This window comes from Equus przewalskii, chromosome 3 (assembly GCF_037783145.1).
Source record: "Equus przewalskii isolate Varuska chromosome 3, EquPr2, whole genome shotgun sequence".
Lineage (NCBI taxonomy): Eukaryota > Metazoa > Chordata > Mammalia > Perissodactyla > Equidae > Equus > Equus przewalskii.
Window position 1 is genome coordinate 26,942,747 of NC_091833.1, and position 20,687 is coordinate 26,963,433.

The 20,687-nt window shown below is 43.8% G+C and overlaps 1 protein-coding gene across 4 annotated transcripts in view; it reads left to right on the forward strand.

Annotated features, from left to right (window-relative positions):
- The window catches only part of WWOX (WW domain containing oxidoreductase), a 934,855-nt gene that overhangs the window by 713,122 nt on the left and 201,046 nt on the right, over positions 1-20,687 (forward strand). For 2 of the 4 annotated variants that reach the window (XM_070612342.1, XM_008522455.2), the window contains one exon: positions 11,325-13,951. The exons of the other annotated variants lie outside the window; for them this stretch is intronic. Coding sequence is in view for 1 of the 2 variants with exons in the window: in XM_008522455.2 (XP_008520677.1) it covers positions 11,325-11,333 (9 nt within the window). In the remaining variant the exon portion in view is untranslated. Of the gene's footprint in view, positions 1-11,324; positions 13,952-20,687 lie in introns of those variants that run through there. 4 annotated transcript variants of the gene reach the window in all.

Sequence of the window (20,687 nt, forward strand, 5' to 3'; positions counted from 1 at the left end):
ATTTGAAGAGAATGATAAAGTAATTCAGATGTTATAATAGAAGTTTTCACAGGGCTAACTATCCATCCATCCATTTCTCCATCTGTCCATCCTTTCACTCATCCATCTGTCCATCCACCCATCCATCTATCCACCCATCTATCTAGCCATCCATCCGTCCATTCAGCCTTCTATCTTTAGGATGTCAGGACCTTCGGTGCTAACTAAATCTCAATGTGATATGAAGGTATGTATCTTGGTTGAAGATCAAAGAATGTGTCAATGTCTGCAGAATAAAGGGGAGGTTCAGATACTGATGAGACCCCCTATAAATATGACATTGAAAGGTCTGGAAGCCTTGCTAAGGCCAAATGCACAGACTGATGAATCTAAGACAAGTGGGGGAAAGATATGCTTCATCAGTGGTTCTCAACCCTCCTGGAATCATCTGGGGAACTATAAAAAAATCCTGATGCCTGAGTTCTTCCTCTTGAGGGTCTGATTTAGTCTTGGGTAAGGGTACAGTCTGGGCATCAGGATTTTTAAAAGCTCCTTAGGTGATTCTTTTTTGAAACCAAGGTTGGGAATAAAGGGTATGCATGAAGGGAGATCTTTCTGGATGATTAAAGGAAATACCAGTGGTGGGTGTGCCTTAGGTATATCAGTTAGTGGGTATCTGGTGCATGGATGGGCCAGACTAATTTAAAGGGTCACTGATTAGGTCAAATGTCACAGGGGTGAGGGACAAGGGAGTATGTTGTGTATCACCAGGAGAGACTAGACTGGGGCAGCAAGACTGATTCCAGGCGACGTGTTTTGGCATAGAATTGCTAATACCTGACTTGTAATGTTTGCCTCCCAAACTGTCTGTGACTTGGATCACAGGTCAAAGACATCCCTGCCTCTGGCTAGGAATGACAAAATGATGGAACCAGGATTTCCTGTCTTCTAGTATAGTGCTTGCCTTGTGGTCTATTCAAAACAAGTCAGTGTTTGTTGCTGATGTTACTCATTCTTCAGTACATCTAGACTTGTTCCCTAACGACCTCAATACTTAAAATGAAAGGAGACTGTTACGCAACGGAAATCATTTGCATGCTTTAGGTTAAGGCCATTGGGGATTGCAACGACTATCTCATTTTGTCACATTCTTCTAGGGAGGGACACATATCCATGATTTAGCAGATATTTATCGAGTCAGGCACTGTCAGGCACAGAACAGATCCAGTGGTAAGGAAATGGTCTTCGCCTTCTAGGATCTTACAGTCTTGAAGGGACAGAGAGCTAAACAAGGAAGCTAGTACAGCACAAGAATCATGATAATTCCCTGTATCATCAGCCACGGGGTTGTATGAATCTGTGACAAAAGTATATAGTAGTTCAGCCAAAAGGAGCATATTTAGCTTAGGAAGTTCTTTTCAATTTAGTTGCTTTATTTTTATTTTTTCTTGTTAAGTAAGCATCATCTTTTATTGAATCTCTGCCTCAATTGTCCTATGTATCTCACACTCTCACACACACACACACACACACACAGAGTTTTTTGAAGACTTTGTGTTAACAGTAGAGAACTTCAGAACCTATGAGGCTTGCTTTGGTACCCAAATCTCCTTAACTTCCTGGAAACAGAAGGATCTATACTGTATTCTCCACAGAGCATCTTTGGGGGAAAGAAATTACTCACTTGTAATTGGACGTCTCAGAAAGTAATCAGCTCCATAGATCTGGCTTGCTGACCTGCAGACCCATGAGGCTCGGGAGTCCTCAGCTAAAGGTACAAGTTTCCTTGAAAAAGAGACTCAAGCCATGCATTCAGTGGTTATGTTCCAGATCATATGCTCCCTAAAATCCAGGCAGTCCTTCATACAGGGTGGGCATTATCCGAAAATAGGGTTATGTCGGGTAGTGAGATAAGTGGGGGAAATTACCATTATAAGTTTGTTTTTTTAGGATGACAATGATATGATTGGACTGAGGATTATATAATTAAAAGTGGCTAAATTGGCGTGGTTCTCTGTAAAACTAGTTGGTGTAAGGAAATTTTGTCTTTGACCATCAAAGAAGGTTCAGTCTGTGGCATGGCACAAAGAAAACACTCAGCAGATATATAGTTAGGATGGATGGACGGACAGATGGAGTATGGATAGAAGGGTGGGTGGGTAAAGGGATGAATGAAAGAGCCTCTTCCCCTTAAGGGACTCTTTACAAAGAAGTCTTGATCCTCAAACTTGTGTGTGCAAGAAAATCCCCAGTGTGAGCTCGTTAAAATAAGAATATTCTGGGGTGTCACTCCCAGAGATTCTGATTTAGTAGGTCTGGAGAGAAACCGGGGGACCTGTATTTTTTCAACACGTGCCCCAGGTTGTCGTAGTGTGGGTAGTCTTGCCCTCTTGGATCCTAAACATCTCTATTCCTGCTACATCTTCTACTTTATTGGTTTTGCAGATCGTTGCGTAGTTCCATGCTGCCTACATTCAGGAGGTGCCACTTTCAAATTCACATCAAAGGCAGTTTGGAAGGGATTGGGGGCAGGCCTGGTAACCAGGTCTCTGTTGCCAGAGACTGCTCTCCTGTCTCCCATCAGGACCTCCTTTCAAAGAGGATGTTCCTGAAGGACCCTGGGTGTGCCCTCTGCCTGTGATCAATAGGCCTGGCCCTAGGGGAGCTTTTGGAAAGGGGTGATCTTGGGGTGAACAAGAGGAAGAAGTTTGTTTTCTGAATGAAAATGTCTTCTAGAAGAGGGAGGGGGAGCCAAGCCTTTGACAAGGACATCCAGCCTGTGGGTGACACTCCATGTGTTATGACTTGGAGGCGGCCTCAACTTTCTCCTTCCTGATGGCTAAATCTCATGCCAGAGGGCAGAAATTTGGGAACACGGGGTATCTATTTTTTTCTGGAAGTTATGTGGAAGGCTACCAAGTGGCTGAGGAATTTCACACCTTCTTGATTTCCTCGTAGGCCAAGTTTACTCCCAGGTATGGCAGTCATTTTCTAAGAAAGCGAGATCGCTTCACATTGCATTTAGAGGCTTAAATCATGTATTCTGTCAGACAATTCTCTGAAACGGTTTTCCAAGTGAATACATCAGAAAGTGCCTAGAAAGAATGCCTGGTGTGGGGAGAGGAGGGCATTCAGAAAATGTGAGCTGCTTGAATCAGAACCTAACCTGAGGTGTTTCATCCATACGGTAAGGTGCACACACATTAGATAGACAGTTCAGTGAATTTTGCTTATTAATACACCTGTGTAGACACCACCCAGATCAAGACAGAGAACATTCCAACATCCAGTTTCCAATCGATAAATCCCATCATAATCGAGAGCTAACTACTGTTCTGAGTTCCACCACCGTGGCTTTCTGTTGGGTTTTATATAAATAGAATCGTACAGTCCGCACTCTGCGGCGTCTGGCCGCTTTGCTCATCATTGTGTTGTGGGATTCATCCATAGCATTCCAGTCTGTATTGCTCTGTAGTATGCCATCCCTTCCAACATTTATTATTATGAAAAACGTTAAACATACGTAAAAGTTGAAAAAGTGTGTAGTAAACACTCAGAAATGTACCACGTAGACATAACCATTAACATCTCTATCTACTTGTGTTTTACCCCTTTGTCCATCTCTCTATCCATCCATCAATCTGTCTTGTTTTTTGATGCATTTCAAAATAAGTGGCAGACAGCAGTCACTTACTCCTAAACACTGGAGCAGTGTTATTGCTGTAATGCAAATTATTGCATTGCTGAACTTCAGTTTGATATTTGCTTATGGTTGTTTTGTTGAGGGCATGCCTTTTTTTTTTTTTTTTTTTAAATAATTAGAGTGATGTAGTGGTACAGCTATTAAGATCCAACCTTTATTGAGTATGGACTGTGGACCAGACAGTGCACTAAGCACTTGACATGTGTGCATATACTGTTACTTTCATTTTAAGATACAGAAACTGAGTCTTGAAGATACTATCGATTCGCCCTAGTTTACAGAGACAGTGCATCAACCCTGGATTGTGGCGGACTCCAAAGTCAGTTTACCAGCATGCAATTCACTTGAATTTGAGTTAAAAAAAAAAAAAAAAAGAACTTTATTTCAGTTCCCATCTCTGCCACTTACTAGCTGTATGACTGGGCAAGTGAACTAACCTCTCTGAACCTCAAATGTATCCAACAGTAAAATAGGGATAATAATAACAATGCTGTAGAATTATTGTTGACAATCGAATAAGATTTTTAAATACCTAGGAACATGCCTGCCTTGTTCAGATTCATGATCTAACACTTTCCACTAGAAGATTCGGGGACTGTTAAAGTCTACGGAACAAATGATGTTACTCAACGCAGTTTTGTTGTTGTTGCTGTTGTTTGTTTTGGCTTTGTCTTTGCTGAATTGTGATTTGATTCTATTTAAGCGGCTCCCTGTGTGAACACACACTCTGCTCGTCTCTCTGTCTTCCCTCAGTGATGTTATAATATCCAGAGGCTTATTGATTATTTGTTTGATTCTATTGTGGGCACAAGAGCAGTTCTTAGATTAAGACTATTAGATTTTCCCAAATGCTATTGCCGTGGTTTATACAATTGGACAAAATGGGGGATCTAATTTGGACCCAATTTGCTGTAAAGTAGAGCTGGAGAAGGGAGGTGCTGTGATTTGGTTCCGAGCCTGAGAACAAGGAGAAAAACGTTGTCTCCAGGTGATATCTTTGTGCCTCATCAATTCCAGATCCACTGTGTGAGCAGGTCTGAAAATGCAAAGCTTTTTTGCTTGGTTTCTTTTCTTTTCTATGAGCTAAAGGACCTAGCTTTACCTATCCAACTGAGATATGAAACCCACTGATATAATTTATTTTTCCACGTGAAATATCTCAGGAAAAAAAAAAGTACCAGGTTGAGTTTTCTTGAGGCGCTGGGTTAAAAGACTATGGTTAAGAAGAAATAGAAGATATGCCCAGAAACAAATCGTTTCCTGATGGCTGCTTTGGATGGAACCAAATGGAAAATGTTGTTTCTTTTCTTTCACTGGTACGTCCCCCACCCGGGCATCGAAACAAATTTTGATCATACCATCTCTAAGAGTTTCAGTTCTGCATTTTTACCTTAAGCTTATTGCACAGTTCCATGACATTATTGACTCTTCATGAATACCGTTTCTAATAATGGCTATAAATTCCATTTATTGGCTATTACTATAGTTTAATAACCATTCCCTCCATATTGAAATTTTAGATTGCTTCCCAATTTTCTGTATTATAAATAAGGCTGAAAAGTAGCATGTGAGTGTTTTAGACTAATAAATATAATGTATAATATACTGCTATTTCCTCAGATTAGATTTCCAGAAGCAGAATAACTGAGTCAAAGAGTGTATACCTCTTTAAAGGCTTTAAATATATTGCACAATTATTTTCGTGGCATGTCAATATCATTGAAAATGATGATTTGGTTTCGAATTCCATGTACTACTTGTCCCACTTTGGAGAAATTACTTAACTGCTCTGTGCCTCGGTTTCCAAGTCTGTGAAATGGGAAAAATAATAACACCACTTCGTAGAGGCATTGTGAGGGTTGAATGAGTTAGTATATATAAAACATGTAGAATGTGTCTGGCGTATGGTAAGTACATATTATCTGTTACTTTTATTATCAATTACTATTACTGCCTTAATGGAGGAAGGATCTATGGAATACACAACAATCATCCAAAGACTTCCCTTGATCCATTGTTTCAGTTTCTCCCCTTCTAGAACTTTCCCCATAGTCACTCACCAGCCCCTGAGATATCCCATGCCTTTCAACCTATTTTCCCAAGCCTAGCTGCCTCTCTGAGGAGCCCTTCAATACTGAATGATATCTAGAAGGGAAGAGGCAAATTCATGATCCCAATATGTTCCAAGCAGATGAAGCCACCCCTGAACAATTGGGAGGGGACCACTCCTGTCCACCTTTCCAAGGCAACTGACAACAGGAAACGGCCAATACTGGAACCATACAGATTTGACTTGTGAGGGTCAGGTGGGCATTATTCCAGTTGGATGAAGGTCAGGAGGTGGCTCATGAGCTGGCTGCTGCAGGCGGTGGCACAGAGTTCTGAATCTGTGGGGTCTATCAACGCAGGAGGGGCAGGATGGGAGAGGATGGGAGTGGCTTCATATCAACTGTCTCTGTTGCAGCATCCTGGGAGCAGCAGTAGCAACAGGAGGGAGCCGGGAGCCTTCCCCCCGCAACCCCGCCAGTCTTGTGTTCTCACTTCTCATTTAGCACTTACCCTAATATATTCAAAATGTGTGTGTGTGTGTGTGTGTGGTGTGTTTAACTTCCCTTTCCTCTGCCTTCTGTAAGAGCAAGGAATGGATCTTACTCCTCCCCTCATGTCTGACTCCTAGCATAGTGCATGGTCTGTAGGAGATAATCCATACATGGGGATGAATGAATGAGTGAGCGAATGGGTTGTTTCCAGAATATCCAGAAACTGTCCCCCATACTCCTACCCATCTAGGCCCTATAAGAGGACTCTGACCGCCAACCCTAGGCAGGAACCCTGAGCCCTGAGCCCTGGACATTGTGTGTGGATGGACAGAGAGTGTCATTGCTAATTGCCAGAGAGGCCAGGTCCTGGCGGTGGCCAACCAGTTCCCTGGGGAGTTCTCGCCGACGTCGCAAAATGGGGCCACGGTCTTAATTAGGGATGCAATTATGTTCCTTTGTTAACCATCATGAGCAGAGGGACAGTACGATGACTGTGACCAGTGTGTTTCACGTGTAAACTTTGACCTCAAAGCAAGGGGGCGGGCTTTTCCCAAGGACCTTGTTGATGGTGACAATAAGCACTAGCCCCAGCTGCCAAGAAGGCTGATAACGGGAGGGCAGAGCATGTCTTTTCTTTCTTTCTTCTTTTCTTTTTAAACCCTGCTCATTGGTTTCAGGAATCATTAGCATGGTAAAGATTAAAGCTATTGGAGATAGCACAGATTGTTTCATTTGATTGGATTGGATTGGATCCGAGCCATTTGCAAAGTGCAGTATTACCATAAGAAGGGACTTGGAATGTTTGTCACATAACACCCCTTCATGGGGAAGGCAGTTTCTTAAAATTAAAAAAATAAAAAAGACTTGAAATAGCATGGCTTTCTTCTGCTTTCAAAAATGCAACGACGTAGACTCTATGTGTCCAATGGACGGCCTGGGATGTGGTGAGCGGCCCAGCTACCCCGTCCTAGTGGCCCTTGTCCTTAGGTGCTTTGGGGGACAAAGTCAAGAAAGTAAAGCTCAGGACTCCTGTCTTGCTCTTTCAACCAGAACTATTCCCCTCTTGTTTATCTCATAATGTTGTATTTCACCTAAGATACTGTTCACAAAAAAGGAGATTTTGCTGCTGCTTTAGCAACAAAAAAATAGTATATTGAAAGCATTATACTAAGTGGAAGACACCAGTGACAAAGGACCGGATGATTCCATTTATAGGAAATGCCCAGAAGAGGCAAATCTGTAGAGACAGAAAGTAGATTCCTGGTGGCCAGGGGCTGGGAGCGCATGGAGGGATGGGGGGGGAGAAGAGCTCAGGGAGCAGCATTCTGTTTGGGATAGTGACAATGTTCTCAAAATGGTGTGGTGATCATTGTACAACTCTGTAAATATATAAAACCATGGAATTGTACATTTATATGGGTGGAGTGTGTGGTATGTGAACTCTCTCTCAATAAAGCTGTTAAAAATAGCATGAAAACCAGGATGTAATTCAACCAGTCTGGTGCTCAAGTCTCCCAAGTGTCTCCATTTAAGTCTGGACTGAGATAGAACCCCAGGTATGGTGTGAGCAGCACACACCTGTCACCTCCACCCTGAGCATCCTACTTCTGATAATGCTGCCTATGAAGCCGTTAGCTCTTTTGATAGCCACATCACCATGTCGACTCTCAATTACATAACCAGATTTACCCCTGCACTGTTACACTTTTATTTGATTCTCTCTCCCTCCAATACAATGTAAGCCTCCTGAGGGCAGAGTTTCCAGTTCACTGTGAGCTACTTTTTAATAATGTCAGTTACAATGACCTCATGCCCAGCCTGATACTTGTTGTTGAGAACATACAAGGAGTAAGACATGACTCTTGTTCTAAACAGCTCACAGTTTATTTGGGGAAACCCAGCACTATGAAGTGAAACCAGGGAAGATTTCAACTAAGTTCTTATGTTTGAGCTAGGTCTTGAGTGGTGCATAGAAACTCATGAAATGTGGAAGCAGAAGAGTAAGATATTCAAGGTAGAAGGAACAGCATGGGGAAGGGCATGGAGCTAAGAAAGAACATGGTATGATGCCAGAACTGTGAAAATTTGCTGAGAATTAATTTGAGACCGCAATTTAGAAAGATAGTATATGATATGCCATATCTACAATTTTCATGGAGCAGTGTGTACTACTCTCTCACCCCATATTAGTCATAATTCTTGGTGGCAATTAAACAACTTATGACAAAAGGAAACATTGGTTCACGTACTAGGAAGACTTGGAGTTATGGCTTCAGGCATGGCTGGGTCCAGGGGCTCAAATATATAATCAGATTATTTGTCTCTTTCCATCTTTTGGCTACGGTGGTCTCTGTTTGGCTTACCTCTGCAGCAGGTTTTCTCCACCTGGTGGCAGAGATGGCTGCCAGAAGGACCATACCCCCATTCTCATATAATATTAATAACAGCAGAAGGAAAATTTTTTATTCTCTCTCCCAGAATGTATGCTTCCCAGGGGAGATTCTAGCCCAGTTTAGACTGCATGCTTTATCCCTGAGCCAGTCACAGTGGTCAAGAGATAGGCTGTTTAATTAGCTGACGAAGGTCATGTGTCTACCATTGTGGAAAGGGAGTGGAACACTCTTATTGCCCCACAGGATCAGACGGAGTAAAGTGTGCTTCCCAGAAGAACAGAAGAAAACAGAGGGACAAATGGGCTAGATGGGCAAAAAACTATAGTTAGTTTATGCCCCATAATGCCCAGGATTTTTTTTTTCAAGTTCAGGCATTAACCTCCATCTCTGGTAGCCTGTTCTTGTGATGTTGGATTTTAAGCCTTAACCAAGAATCCTACACACACATCCATTCAATTCCATTTAGATAGAATGTTAACAAGGGAGAAGTAATTCGTTTCTCCTCTCTGGACCTGTTTCCTCATCAATAAAATGGGAATAATAGTGCAGACCTTGTAGGCCCTTTATGAAGATCCATTGGGAACTTTAAGCGCACGCTCAGGGAGCATTACAGTTCTTCCCAGGCAGTCGGAGTTTGTCCACCTGCTGTTTATTAAGAACTGTCTCTTTCTACCTGTCATTTTAGCAAACTCCGATCTGATGTGTGGTCTCCCCTTACGCCCAGCAGCCTCAGACCTCTCAGGAGAGAGCAGGTCCTTCTCTGGGTACCACTGAGGAAGAGGCTCGGGGCAGGTGGTAGCACCATGTCGTTTCCAGATGAAACAGGGCTCCCCGGACATCAGCCGCCAGCTCAGAGGGGCGTTCAGACAAAGAGCCAAATTTAAATTCATGTAATGTTGCTGTTTGTAACATTGAATACTTAAGACATCTGCTCACAGTCTCGTATTATAAATGAATGGAAAGGATCCAGGAGAGCTTTATTAGATGGGCGCCAAGTGAGCGCCACATATTTCAAAGCAGGATCTTAATCAGACATTATTTATATCTATAATATTTTACAAATTAAGAGAAGTAGAAATAGTCACCGGAAGGATGTCAGCAAACAGGAGTGAAAAAACGAAAAAAAAAACCTGAAGCCTAGAACAGAGAGGCTGATCATCTCTGGGGGAGGAGGATGAAGAAGTAGCGGATTTACCGTCATTGGCAGGTGTCTAAATGTTCCGTTTAAATTAAACGGCACGTGTCATAAAGCAGCGTGAGCGCGGTACATCCCACCCCGTGTTTCTGTTTCAGCTAGAGCCTATTTTTCTTTCCCTTTCAGCTCAGCCACCCTCTCCTCCCTGACACTGGGTCATGCAGGGCTCCTGCTTCATAATTTCCTCTTACTTTAGTTCATTATGCTGTGTGATTCAGTGGAAACATAAAAAATGGTTCTTAATTTTAATTAATGGCAAACTTAGAACAGGCCCGTTTAATAAATCTGTTCTCTGGACTTAACAAGCCTCCTCGCCTGTAAGGGCCTCCTGTCATTTTATTAAGGCCAGAGCCTCCCAACCGAATGGCTGAGTAATTGACAAAAACCGCAGGTAAGGCGCGGGACACGTAATTGATTCCTACGATGCCCTCCGCGGAACGCACTGAAGAGTTAATTATTTTTGCTGCAGTTGGGACTCAGCTGTTGTTTCCACTGGGATTAAACAGCTGTCAGCATTGTTAATGACATCAAATTCGTGCATTAAAATCCTCTCGTTCCCTTCCCATAGAAAGCGGGGTGTGCGGGAATCTCTGCCACATCCCCCTTTATGAAAGAGTGAAAATCCAAGGAAAGATAACAGCCCTTATTACAAAACCACAGGCTGGGGCTTGTGTTGATGGAATCTCGTAATGAGTAATTAAGCCGCTTTGCGAAAATCGGGCTGTCATGTTAGCATTTGGGTACTTTCGTTCCCTGGTGGAAGCAGCTGGGTAGACTGGGAAGGTGATAAAGGGAAGAAAAATAGAATTCTTCTGGAATTGCCTCCACTTTTTTTTTTTTAATGGCACAAAGCAGAGTTACTAAATAATGAACCAACCAAAAATGAACTTTTGTGTGTTCTTAAAGTGTCTGCCAATTTCTTCAAACATCTGTAACAATAGGTCTAATGAATAGAGAGGCTCACCTCTATTTTTGGGGCGTAACTTTTTTTTTCTGAGTCTCTGAAATGATACGAGAACAAACTTTAAGCTTTTGTTACTGTCTGACTCGCTCTGCCTCGCTTCGTTTTCCAAAGCACCATCTTAGCAAATGAAAGTTTGATTGAGAAATCTGTCCCCGAGGAAAAAGTAAATGAAAGCATTTCTGGGTGTTTCAGGAACACAAATTCCTGTGCAGAGAGGGGAGCAGGGGGAGAGGTGAGGGCACCAGCCCTGGGATGGATGAGCTGGGGGGCCCCCACTCCCGCTGGTAAACAAAACTGGGGAATTTCTGTCTCCAAGTAGGGAACAATATGCATGTGTAGAATTTTGCTTTTTCTTTCAGCTTATTTATTTCACTTAACATTCCCAATCCTAGGATTATTTCAAGATCATCATATTGTTAGTTTGCTTTCTTTTCCCTGTGAAGACAAAATTCATACGAGATTTATGTTGAGTGTTTAAAATTATCTTCTAAAATGTTTTGCCTTTCTAAAAACATCTTGCCTTCAAAGAGTGTACTCTCCCCACTTCTAGGCAGCATGAAAGTGCAACGTGAGTTCACAAATCAAACCGTAGCCGGCAGACTCAACCTAGTTCACACCAGAATACAGAAGGAAGGAGAAGAAACTCATCAGAGGACCGATTCTTTTGGGTTTGTGTTCAGAGAAAAACCATCTCCAAGGAACCCACAGAAGGACTGAAGCAGAGCAGTTAAATAAATGAATAACCCCCTTCCAGTCAGATAAGAAACGAGGAGCGTTTTATATGTCACATCAATAAGCATCTTAATTGAACAGCACGCGGCTTCTCCACCAGCACATGCCTCGTGGTGCACTGGCTTCCAAAGATGCCTAGCAAAGGAGCCCATCACTCAGACTCAGCTTCTGCGGCGACACGAGGCTACATTTTCCAGAAGCAGGCCTGGGTTAGATGTGATGAATCCATCTTGGTTACGATTATCAACCAAAAATAAACCGTATATTGTTTTTTTTTAAAGTATCGGCTGATGCACAAAGAATTATTTCCGTTTTTTTTGGTTGTTGTTTTTTTTTTAAGATTTAGCAAAAGCCTAATATTCGTGACACGGAGGAAACGGTACCTGGTAGAAATTGCTCAGCCTGAATAGCTCATGCTGTTTGCAGTTACCTCTTGGCCAAACCCCGAGACCCACGCTCTTTCTCTGGTGTTGGGTCCCCCAGCTCTCCACCCCTCAGAGTGGGATGTTTAGGGCGTAACCTCCCCCAGGCCTGCAACCCATGCCGGGAAGCAGAGGCAATTTATTACCCCAGCTTCCTGTCCACGGGAGGCCCAGGGAGGCCTTGAAATTCGCAGCTGCAAGTCAAATTCCACCAGCGCAGTCTCGGAATTTAATGAGGCCTCTCCGGACACAAAGAGACATGGACATTTCTAGGCTTGCTGGCTCTCCTCCCCAAGCCCCTCCTCTCTCCCCGATGAGACTTTCCTGGGAGGGCCTCTCCTATTGGCAAGGCTGGGTCTCTCCTTTTGCTTTGTCATTCTGCATTTCAACTCTCGACTTGGTTGGCCCCCTCAGAATTTATTGCTCCCAATAAAAGACACCACCCTCCCCCTCCCCCCGCCAAAATCCAACACCGTTAAGCTTTACGATATAGTTATCACTTAGTGAACACTTCAACGAAAAACCTCATTTAATCCAGGAGTTCCCAACTGGATTTTGTCCCCAGAGGACATCTGGCAATGCTGGAAACATTTTTGGTTGTCACAACTCAGGAGGAAGGGCTGTTGTCTACTGGCGTCTACAAACTAGAGGCCAGGGATGCTGCTAAACATCCTACAATGCACAGGACAGCCCCTTGCCACGAAGAATTATCCAGGCCCAAGTGTTGATGGTGCCGTGGGTGAGAAACCCTGGCCTAGCGTGTTTCTCAACCTCGTCTTTCATTATCGCCTCCCACCCCCAGGAGCCTTTCAGACATGATTTTCCTAATCGCCCCCGCCCATGAAATTCTAATACTGCATCTCTGTTCCTGTACTGTATGCATATCTACGCTCTACACATTAAAAGGGTAAAAATTTTTTCTCCCCACCCTCCCTTCCCAGAACTAATTGTCCTTCCCCTGGAGGTGTTCTCGCCCTCACTGGGAACTCGAAGTCTACAGAAGGGCTTTATCCATAGGAAACATAGAGCCAACTGAGGCTTTTGAGCAAGGAAATCAATGCAGTGATGGGATTCAATTTTTAAAAGAATCCTGGCAGCCTTGTGGAGAGTGGGAGAGATTAGGGAAGACCCATGGCTCTAAATCGGAAGGTCCCTCCCTATCAGGAGCAAACTTCCTCTTCCAGCAATATCAGCAGCCACGCGTCCCCCGCTCACCCACCCTGAGCCCCTGCCACCCTCGGTCACTTGACATCTTCCTGCCTTTTAGCTGCCAGTGCTTGGGAGTGTTTGTGGAATCCCTCTCTGGAGATGCCACTTCCTCTCATTGGTGTGTGTGGTCAGTTCTCCAGCTCTGGGGTCCAGCGAAGCTAAAGGATGCTATTCTACCCAAATATAGATTTCAAGATTGTGCCTTCCTTGTCCATCCTTGGATGTCCTGCACAGTTCCTGACACAGAGAAGGCACTTGATCATTATTTTTTGGCTGAATGAATGAAGGAATGAGGACTTTTCTCCTTGCAAACCTTCTTGCACACGTTAATCTAGCCAGCATCTTGTGAAACACACCTACTTCTTTCTGATCTTCATTTTCAGGTAGTTTTGAAATGAGAACCAATGAGGCTGCTTTTGCTCCCAGTGCTTACGCCTCACACTCCCAGCCCCCAGGGCTGTGTGGTCAGAGTCTCAGATCCGGAACACGTGACGTGCGTGGGCCTGTGACTAACGGAGCCACACAGCGCGCGATGGAGGCGGCCTGGGAGGCCGACCGAGCAAGTAATTTCTGAAGAAGGACCCACGAGGCAGAGAATGAGCAGCATGATGCAGAGGGAGCACGACTATTTTGCCACTGCAGCTCAGTCTAGATCTCAAGGATCCAGCTAAGTCAAGAATCTGGATCGGGAATCCTCAACTTGTGAGCACCATGGACTCAGCATCCCCAGGCCTTAACATCCACACCAATAAGATGGCTCCTGGAGTGGTTTGGGGCTGAAATAAAATAATACAAAGAGAAATTGCCTGGGGCATATTGGGGGGCTCAACAGTTATTACTTCTCTCTTCCCCACACTGGGTCTCTTGACTGCAACTTCCTTTTTACATACTTTTTACACGAGGCCACTCTTCATTCTGAGGTTTGCAATGTCTCTTCAATGCCTGGTTCAGATGCACAAATGGAGAACAGAGGGTTGATGTCCCTCGAGCGTGTGTGTTCCCCCCCACCCACCTCATGTCCTTATCACCCCATGTAACTGGCTAAGACGCAACACCTCTCCTTGTGTTTGTTTTGTTTTGTTGAACCAGCACACAAGCTCATGGGACAAGTTTCCTCTGGTCTGAGAGAATCAGGTTTTCACTGGGGCTCAGGCACATCTCAACACAGCCACTCTTTTGCTGCCCCCAGGCAATTTCATAAGAGCCGTGTTATCCTCTTCTTTCCCCCACAAGTGGTATTTCAGGCACCCTATACATCTTTGAATCAAGAGGTTGTTTTGAATCACTCCTTTTGGCAAGACTTACTCAGAGAGGTGAGTAGCCAAGGTCTCGAGTGCTCTCAAAGGAGGAAGGACGAGAAAGATGGTGTTTGTCAGAAAGTTGCAGGCCCTTGAATCTATAAACAGCCTTCTACAGGGAACCAGGAGTCCTTGTAAGATCCTTAGAAGCTCTGAAATCCTCCAGGTGATGTTGATTTGCCGAATTGGTTATGACCACAGAAGCGCTTGGGGTGGCCCAGTTTCTTTCCTGGCCCCCCAAACAAACCAAACACCAGAAGCCATAAGGACATCAGTTAAATGGAGCTGCCCCCTTGTTTTATTTTTCCTTCCTGGAACCCCACCACGGACCTCCTCTCCCCCTGGGTCCTCATTGGGTGGGGGAGGAGGAATTTCCTCATTCCTTTTTCTCTGAGGGGCTTTCATATACAATTTTTATATAAACAGAAGTGATAGGAGTCGGAGAATAGAAGAAAGAAAATGGCAAAAGCTGAGCCTGAGGGGAGTGCTGAGAGGAAGGGAAATTCCAACAGAGAGCAAGGACAGGCTGCCAGGTCTCAGGGGGCCTCGTGTAAGTCTGTGACTGTCCCGCTGGGCCTCCTTCCTGGCCCCATGGCAGACACGCGCTCCCGTCTTCCCCTCACCCCCCAGCTCCCCTCTAGGAAGAGTTTTTCTGGGAAGCAGCAGACACACCTACAAGCGAGGAAACTCCAGGTACACTTCTTTTTGTGTGTTTTTAATTGAGGTGAAATGCACATGACAAAAAAATTTCCATTTTAAGGCAAATGATTCAATGGCATTTAGTACATTCACAATTTTATGCAACCACCACCTCTATCTAGTTCCAAAATAGTTCATCACCCGACAGTAACACCCTACATCCCAAAGCAGTCACTCCTAAGCCTCTCTCCTCCCAGCCCGTGGCAGCCACCAACGTGCTTTCTGTCTCTGTGGATTCGCCTCTTCTGGACATTTCATATAAAAGGAATCTCATAAAATGTGACATTTTGCGTCTGTCTTCATTCGCTTACCATAATGTTTTCAAGGTTCATCCACATTGCGGTACTTCGTTCCTTTTCATGGCTGAATAATATTCTGTTGTGTGTTTATACGACCTCTTGATTATCCACTCATCCATTGACGGACTTTGGGGTTATTGCCACCTTTTGGCTCTTGTGAATAGTGCACCATGAACAAGTATTCGTGTGAGTACCTGTTTTCAATTTTCTTGGCTTTACACCTAGGAGTCGTATATGCCCAATGCTGGATTATATGGTAATTCTATCTTTAAGTTTTTGCGGAACTGTCAAACTGTCTCTCACAGCAGCTGAACCATTTTACATTCCTACCAGCAATGTGCAAGTGTTCCAATTTCTGCACATCTTCACCAATGCTTGTTATATTCTCAGGTACGTTTCGATCTCCCTCTCACCTCCTCTCTCCCCTCCATCTTCCTGCTGGTGGATTGAGATCAGGATATAAGGATCTATGTCTCCCTTCATTAGCATCTGGCCCCCTTGCTGGGCAGCCTTGGTCCTCCCTGCTCAGAACTCCAGTCTCCCTTTTTCTAACACAGACACAGCAAGTATACCCGTCCTCTAGAATACCACTTGGGGCTCATTTAGTTTTATGCTACATGCATTGTGGGTTGCCCCACAATGATTACAAAAAGAATCTGCGTCATTAGAGAACATTTGAAAACACAGAGCAGACAGCGCACAGAGGAATACAAGCCATCCACAGCCTCAATACCCAGAAATAACCTCTATATTTACTTTATTTTCTTCTAGTCTTTTTTCTTATATATCTTATTAGTTAGGAATTGGTTTGGCTCGAGGTAAAAACTGCTACCGTTACTAACATCAACACAAGATAGAAGTGTATTTCTGTCTCAGGGTAAGTAGGTGGTGAGCTCCTTCATGAAGCTGCTCTGATGCTGTGTCCACTTTGTTGGGGAGAGGGCCCCCTCCCTCCAGCTTTTGCTCAGGAATGGGTTAGGGTCTGGGGCAGACCCTCAGCCCCCAGAGTCAGTAGGAGCTGGCTGAGGCTCCTGTGAGGGTTTCACAAAAACTCCAACCAGCATGGCAAGCTGAGATGTGTCAAATGGAAGCTCCGACTAGTTAAAATGAAGGGGTCTTGTTCCTCAGATCTCTAAGACAATGAACAGCACCCATTTCTCAGGGCATGTGCAGGTGCACCTGAGACTGAAGAAATGAGGAAGGTCCCCGGTGGTCCGTAGCTTCTGCCTTTCTTTCTTGGCTTGGGAAGTAGTGCTTGGTGTCTCAGTAGGATGACTGCACTGGTGATTTTCCCTTTGTCCAAAGGATGCAGTTGATAACTCGAGGTGGTGCAGTGGGATAAGTCAGCAGGTAGCCATCTGTCCCTGGACTCCTACCTGAAATCCATGCCGAACTATAATTACCCTTCATCTTTACAAGCCTCTAGTTTATCGGTCTTCATTGTGAATTATGTCATATTAGCTCCATTTTACAGATGGAAAAACTGAGGCAGAGTTTGCCAAACATGGTTCATTTCCCTCAGGATTTCCATTTCTTAATTTTAGGCTTAAATTAGCTTTCACTGCTAATTTTGTTCCCACAATGTCCCTGGGATCATTTTACTTCTATTGGCTCTACCCAAGTCTACACAAGGCCACTTGAATTGTCAATGTCAGAGTCAAACCTCAATTTTCACAATTAATTGCATGATAGTTAATTAAGTTGACAGCCTGGCAATCCAGCCTCATTTAAAATACTAATAGTTTATTTATTTTTGGAGTCATTTACAAAGCATGTTTTCCTGCCACCATCTCGCAGGATCCTAGTTGAGTATCCCGACGATGGGAATAATAATAATGTGTCTGATTTTTCCATAGTTAGAGTCATAGGAACCATGGATGGCATTTCAAATCAGGATCAGAATTTTGACCTTGAAAGTGGGACCAGATGTTCAGCACAGTTCTCCCAAGAAGACAGAAGTTCTGGTTTAGCTTGTTGCTGTTCAAATAGGTATTTTCCAGAAGAGCTTATTTTCATCATCTTATGAAAAAGAAAAGTAGGAGGGTATTATCTTGAAAGTCCTCTCTAGCTTTTAGAGAGTGTGATTGTGCATTGCTATAGGATTGAGCTCACCGGGCAGTGCGTGAGGATCACATTTTCTCACATCGATTTGCCTTCATAAATGTGGAGGTGGAGTTATATATGGTCTCAGGACTGGCCCCGCACTTTGGTTCTTGATATAGAGAGAGATCTGTGCTAAGAAACTCTTGGTTCCATTGTCATGGGAGTATTTTTGCAAGTAATGCAACAGTACTTTCCAGACCCCTCGAAGCTTCGTTGAAGCTCTTCCTGTGGATTCGTATGTTGGTGTTGACCCACTGTCCTGACTGGGAGGACCCTGTGCTGCTGAATTCCCTGAAATCTGTACATGTTCTCCATGACATCCCTGGCTGTGCTAGCCATCTGAAATGGCTTCCCCCACACCTCCCAGCGGTGCTCTCTTATTCCGTCATAGGATTTCTCTGGGCTTGCTAATGCCTGAGCCATTTCATGATCTCTGTGTGAAGATTCAAAAATGCCAAGAGAGGAAAGAATGCCAACAGAGGCCTTCCAAGCAGAGTGGAGGGAGCAGGGACAAAGTAGGGAGATGTCTTTGCATCCGCGTGCAGGATGACGTTCATACTGAGCATCGTTTAAGTCCACGACAGCCCTGAGAGTTATACACACCCAGCTCTGTTTTTATGATGAGGAGCAGAGCGGAGGAGTGAAGTCATTTCCCTGGACGACAGTAAAGATGGTTTGATTTCAAAGCCTTTGTTCTGTCCATTATGCCAGGTGTCACCCCAAAAGGTAAATGGCTCCTTCATACATCCTGGGGACTTGAATGCTACAGCCATTTGCCCTGCTGTAGAAACCCTCAAAGAATATCCAGGGCCCCAGTTTTTGATAGGTGGGATCTCAGATTCAGCATCTCTCGCTGATGGGCACTGGACCTTTGTTGGGTGAGACATACCGTCTGTAGGGTCTGACCCCACATAAGCCACACCAGCCCTGAGCTAAGCTCTGGGGGATTTGGATTTCTTCTCCTTCATGGCTCCCCGGAGAAAAAAACCCAAAAATCAAAAACAGCCTCTATTGTGCATCCGCCTAAGAGATAGGAATGTGTATTTGCATGCCTTCCAACTTGTGTGTTTGCAAAATACACACAGGCAAGTTTGAATCACTTTGACTTTGAAAGCATGATTTTGAGCAATTATCTGGGGGAAAAAAATACTTCCTCCTCACTAAATAGGCCTGTCAAAAAGAGTCACAGTACAGCGATCCATTGCTAGAAGACACTTGGGTGCTGGTAAACCAGCCCCAACCAATTAAGTAGCAAAATGTCGACTGCATTCAGGCCCTTCCTGGTCCACAGACAGACCTTTGTAAGTTCATTTTCATAGTGGTGTGTATGTATCTTTAGACCTTAACTGACAGATTCCCACAGTGAATCGAGTAGGGAGTTATCAATTACATGGTTAGCTAGGCGCTGCAGTGGTATGCTCTGTGGCTTCCTGACAGAAGCAGGCAGAAAAGGAGGTAAAGACTAATATTTCTGGTGCAGAAGGACTGTTAATATTTTAGTCTGGGCTCCTCAAATATGTATGTTTATTTAGTTAGGATAAAACATGCATTTGAATCCTGCAAACTGTAAAATATGTTGCATTAATAAATAGTGATTACCATCACAGTCTCTTCTAAAATATATTTTATTTATCAAATGAATACCCTTCTGAGCTTCTCTTTATCCTTCCTGTGATGGCTAAATTAATTTCATCAAATTTTGATTTCCTCTTGGAGATGTTGTGAACAGTACTTGAAATAATAAAATTACCCTGAGCAGATTGCTTATCAAACCATTTGTAATTGGAGAAGCAGTAATTGGGGCTATGTTCCCTTTGGCTATAGGATAATATATTCCTTTGTTTTCCTTTGCGAAATATTTATTGCGGATTCTCCTTTAGCCTGAGTCTGATCTGGAAGTGGACTTGTCTTTGTGTTTGTGGACTGATGCTGAAAATGGCGTTCTAAAATATATCTCCCACTGAGGATTCAAACTCCACCATTAGGGATTTCCTCACAGAATCACAGAGTCAAAAAGAGCTGCAAGGAATGCCACGGATGCCCGAGTTGTTTACACTTCAATAAATGGGAAAACCTAAGCTGAAGGAGGGAAGTGTCTGGCAAGTGAGCGGATGGGAGAGCAGGATCTGGAACCAGGGGCTCCTCATTCCTGGATTTGGGCTCTTTCATGGAATCTTTTGGGTTCTTTTCAATATTGCTAATGCCTATGTGGCCAGAGATTTTAATGTTTGCAATTAATTGTGCTAATTCTTCCCAAGTGAAGGGTAAGTGATGGACCAGCTTTATTATCCACTCTGATGTGGATGGGTGGAGGGCGAAGCTTGTTGAAGTTGCAGAGTTGGAGGTGACACACCTGGCAAATAACCAGGGGTCCTGGGAAGAAACCATCTAGAGCAGGGCTGTTACAGGAGGCAACTCCTGGAAGCCAGCCTGATACAAGTAGCTTACGCATTTGGCTTCAGAACATTCGTAGAAAACACTTAACAAAACAAATTATAAAACTTTTAGAATTGAGTTTGTTTCCTAATTAAGAATTCAGTGTCAAAAAATCCCATTTGTGGAGGCCAGCCTGGTGGTGCAGTGGTTAAGTGTGCATGTTCCACTCGGTGGCCCAAGGTTCGCCGATTTGGATCCCGGGTGCAGACCTATGCACCACTTGGCAAGCCATGCTGTGGCAGGTGTCCCACATATAAAGTAGAGGAAGATGGGCACAGATGTTAGCTCACGGCCAGTCTTTCTCATTAAAAAGAGGAGGATTGGCCGTGGATGTTAGCTCAAGGCTAACCTTCCTCAAAAAAAAAAAAAAGCCAATTATGACCAACAGTATGCATAAAGGCTGCAACAAAAAACCTACAATGATTTTGTTATTGTAGGAAAATTTCCTCTATGTGTTATAAAATGGGCAGTGCACTCAATACTGTCTTTGCCCAGAACAGATCCTTGACATGTAACCAATTAAAATGAAAATTAACATCCTTGATGCATAGCATCCTTTCTTGAGTTGAGCATTTTACAATCTTCTGTTAGGATGGATATCCTCTTAGAAAGGATGACACATTGTGTGTCTCTCAGTGAAGACTGAGGAAGTCTTATGCCTGTGCCTTCTTTTCTAACAGGAAAGACCATGATGCTATGAAAGGAGAAAGAAAGG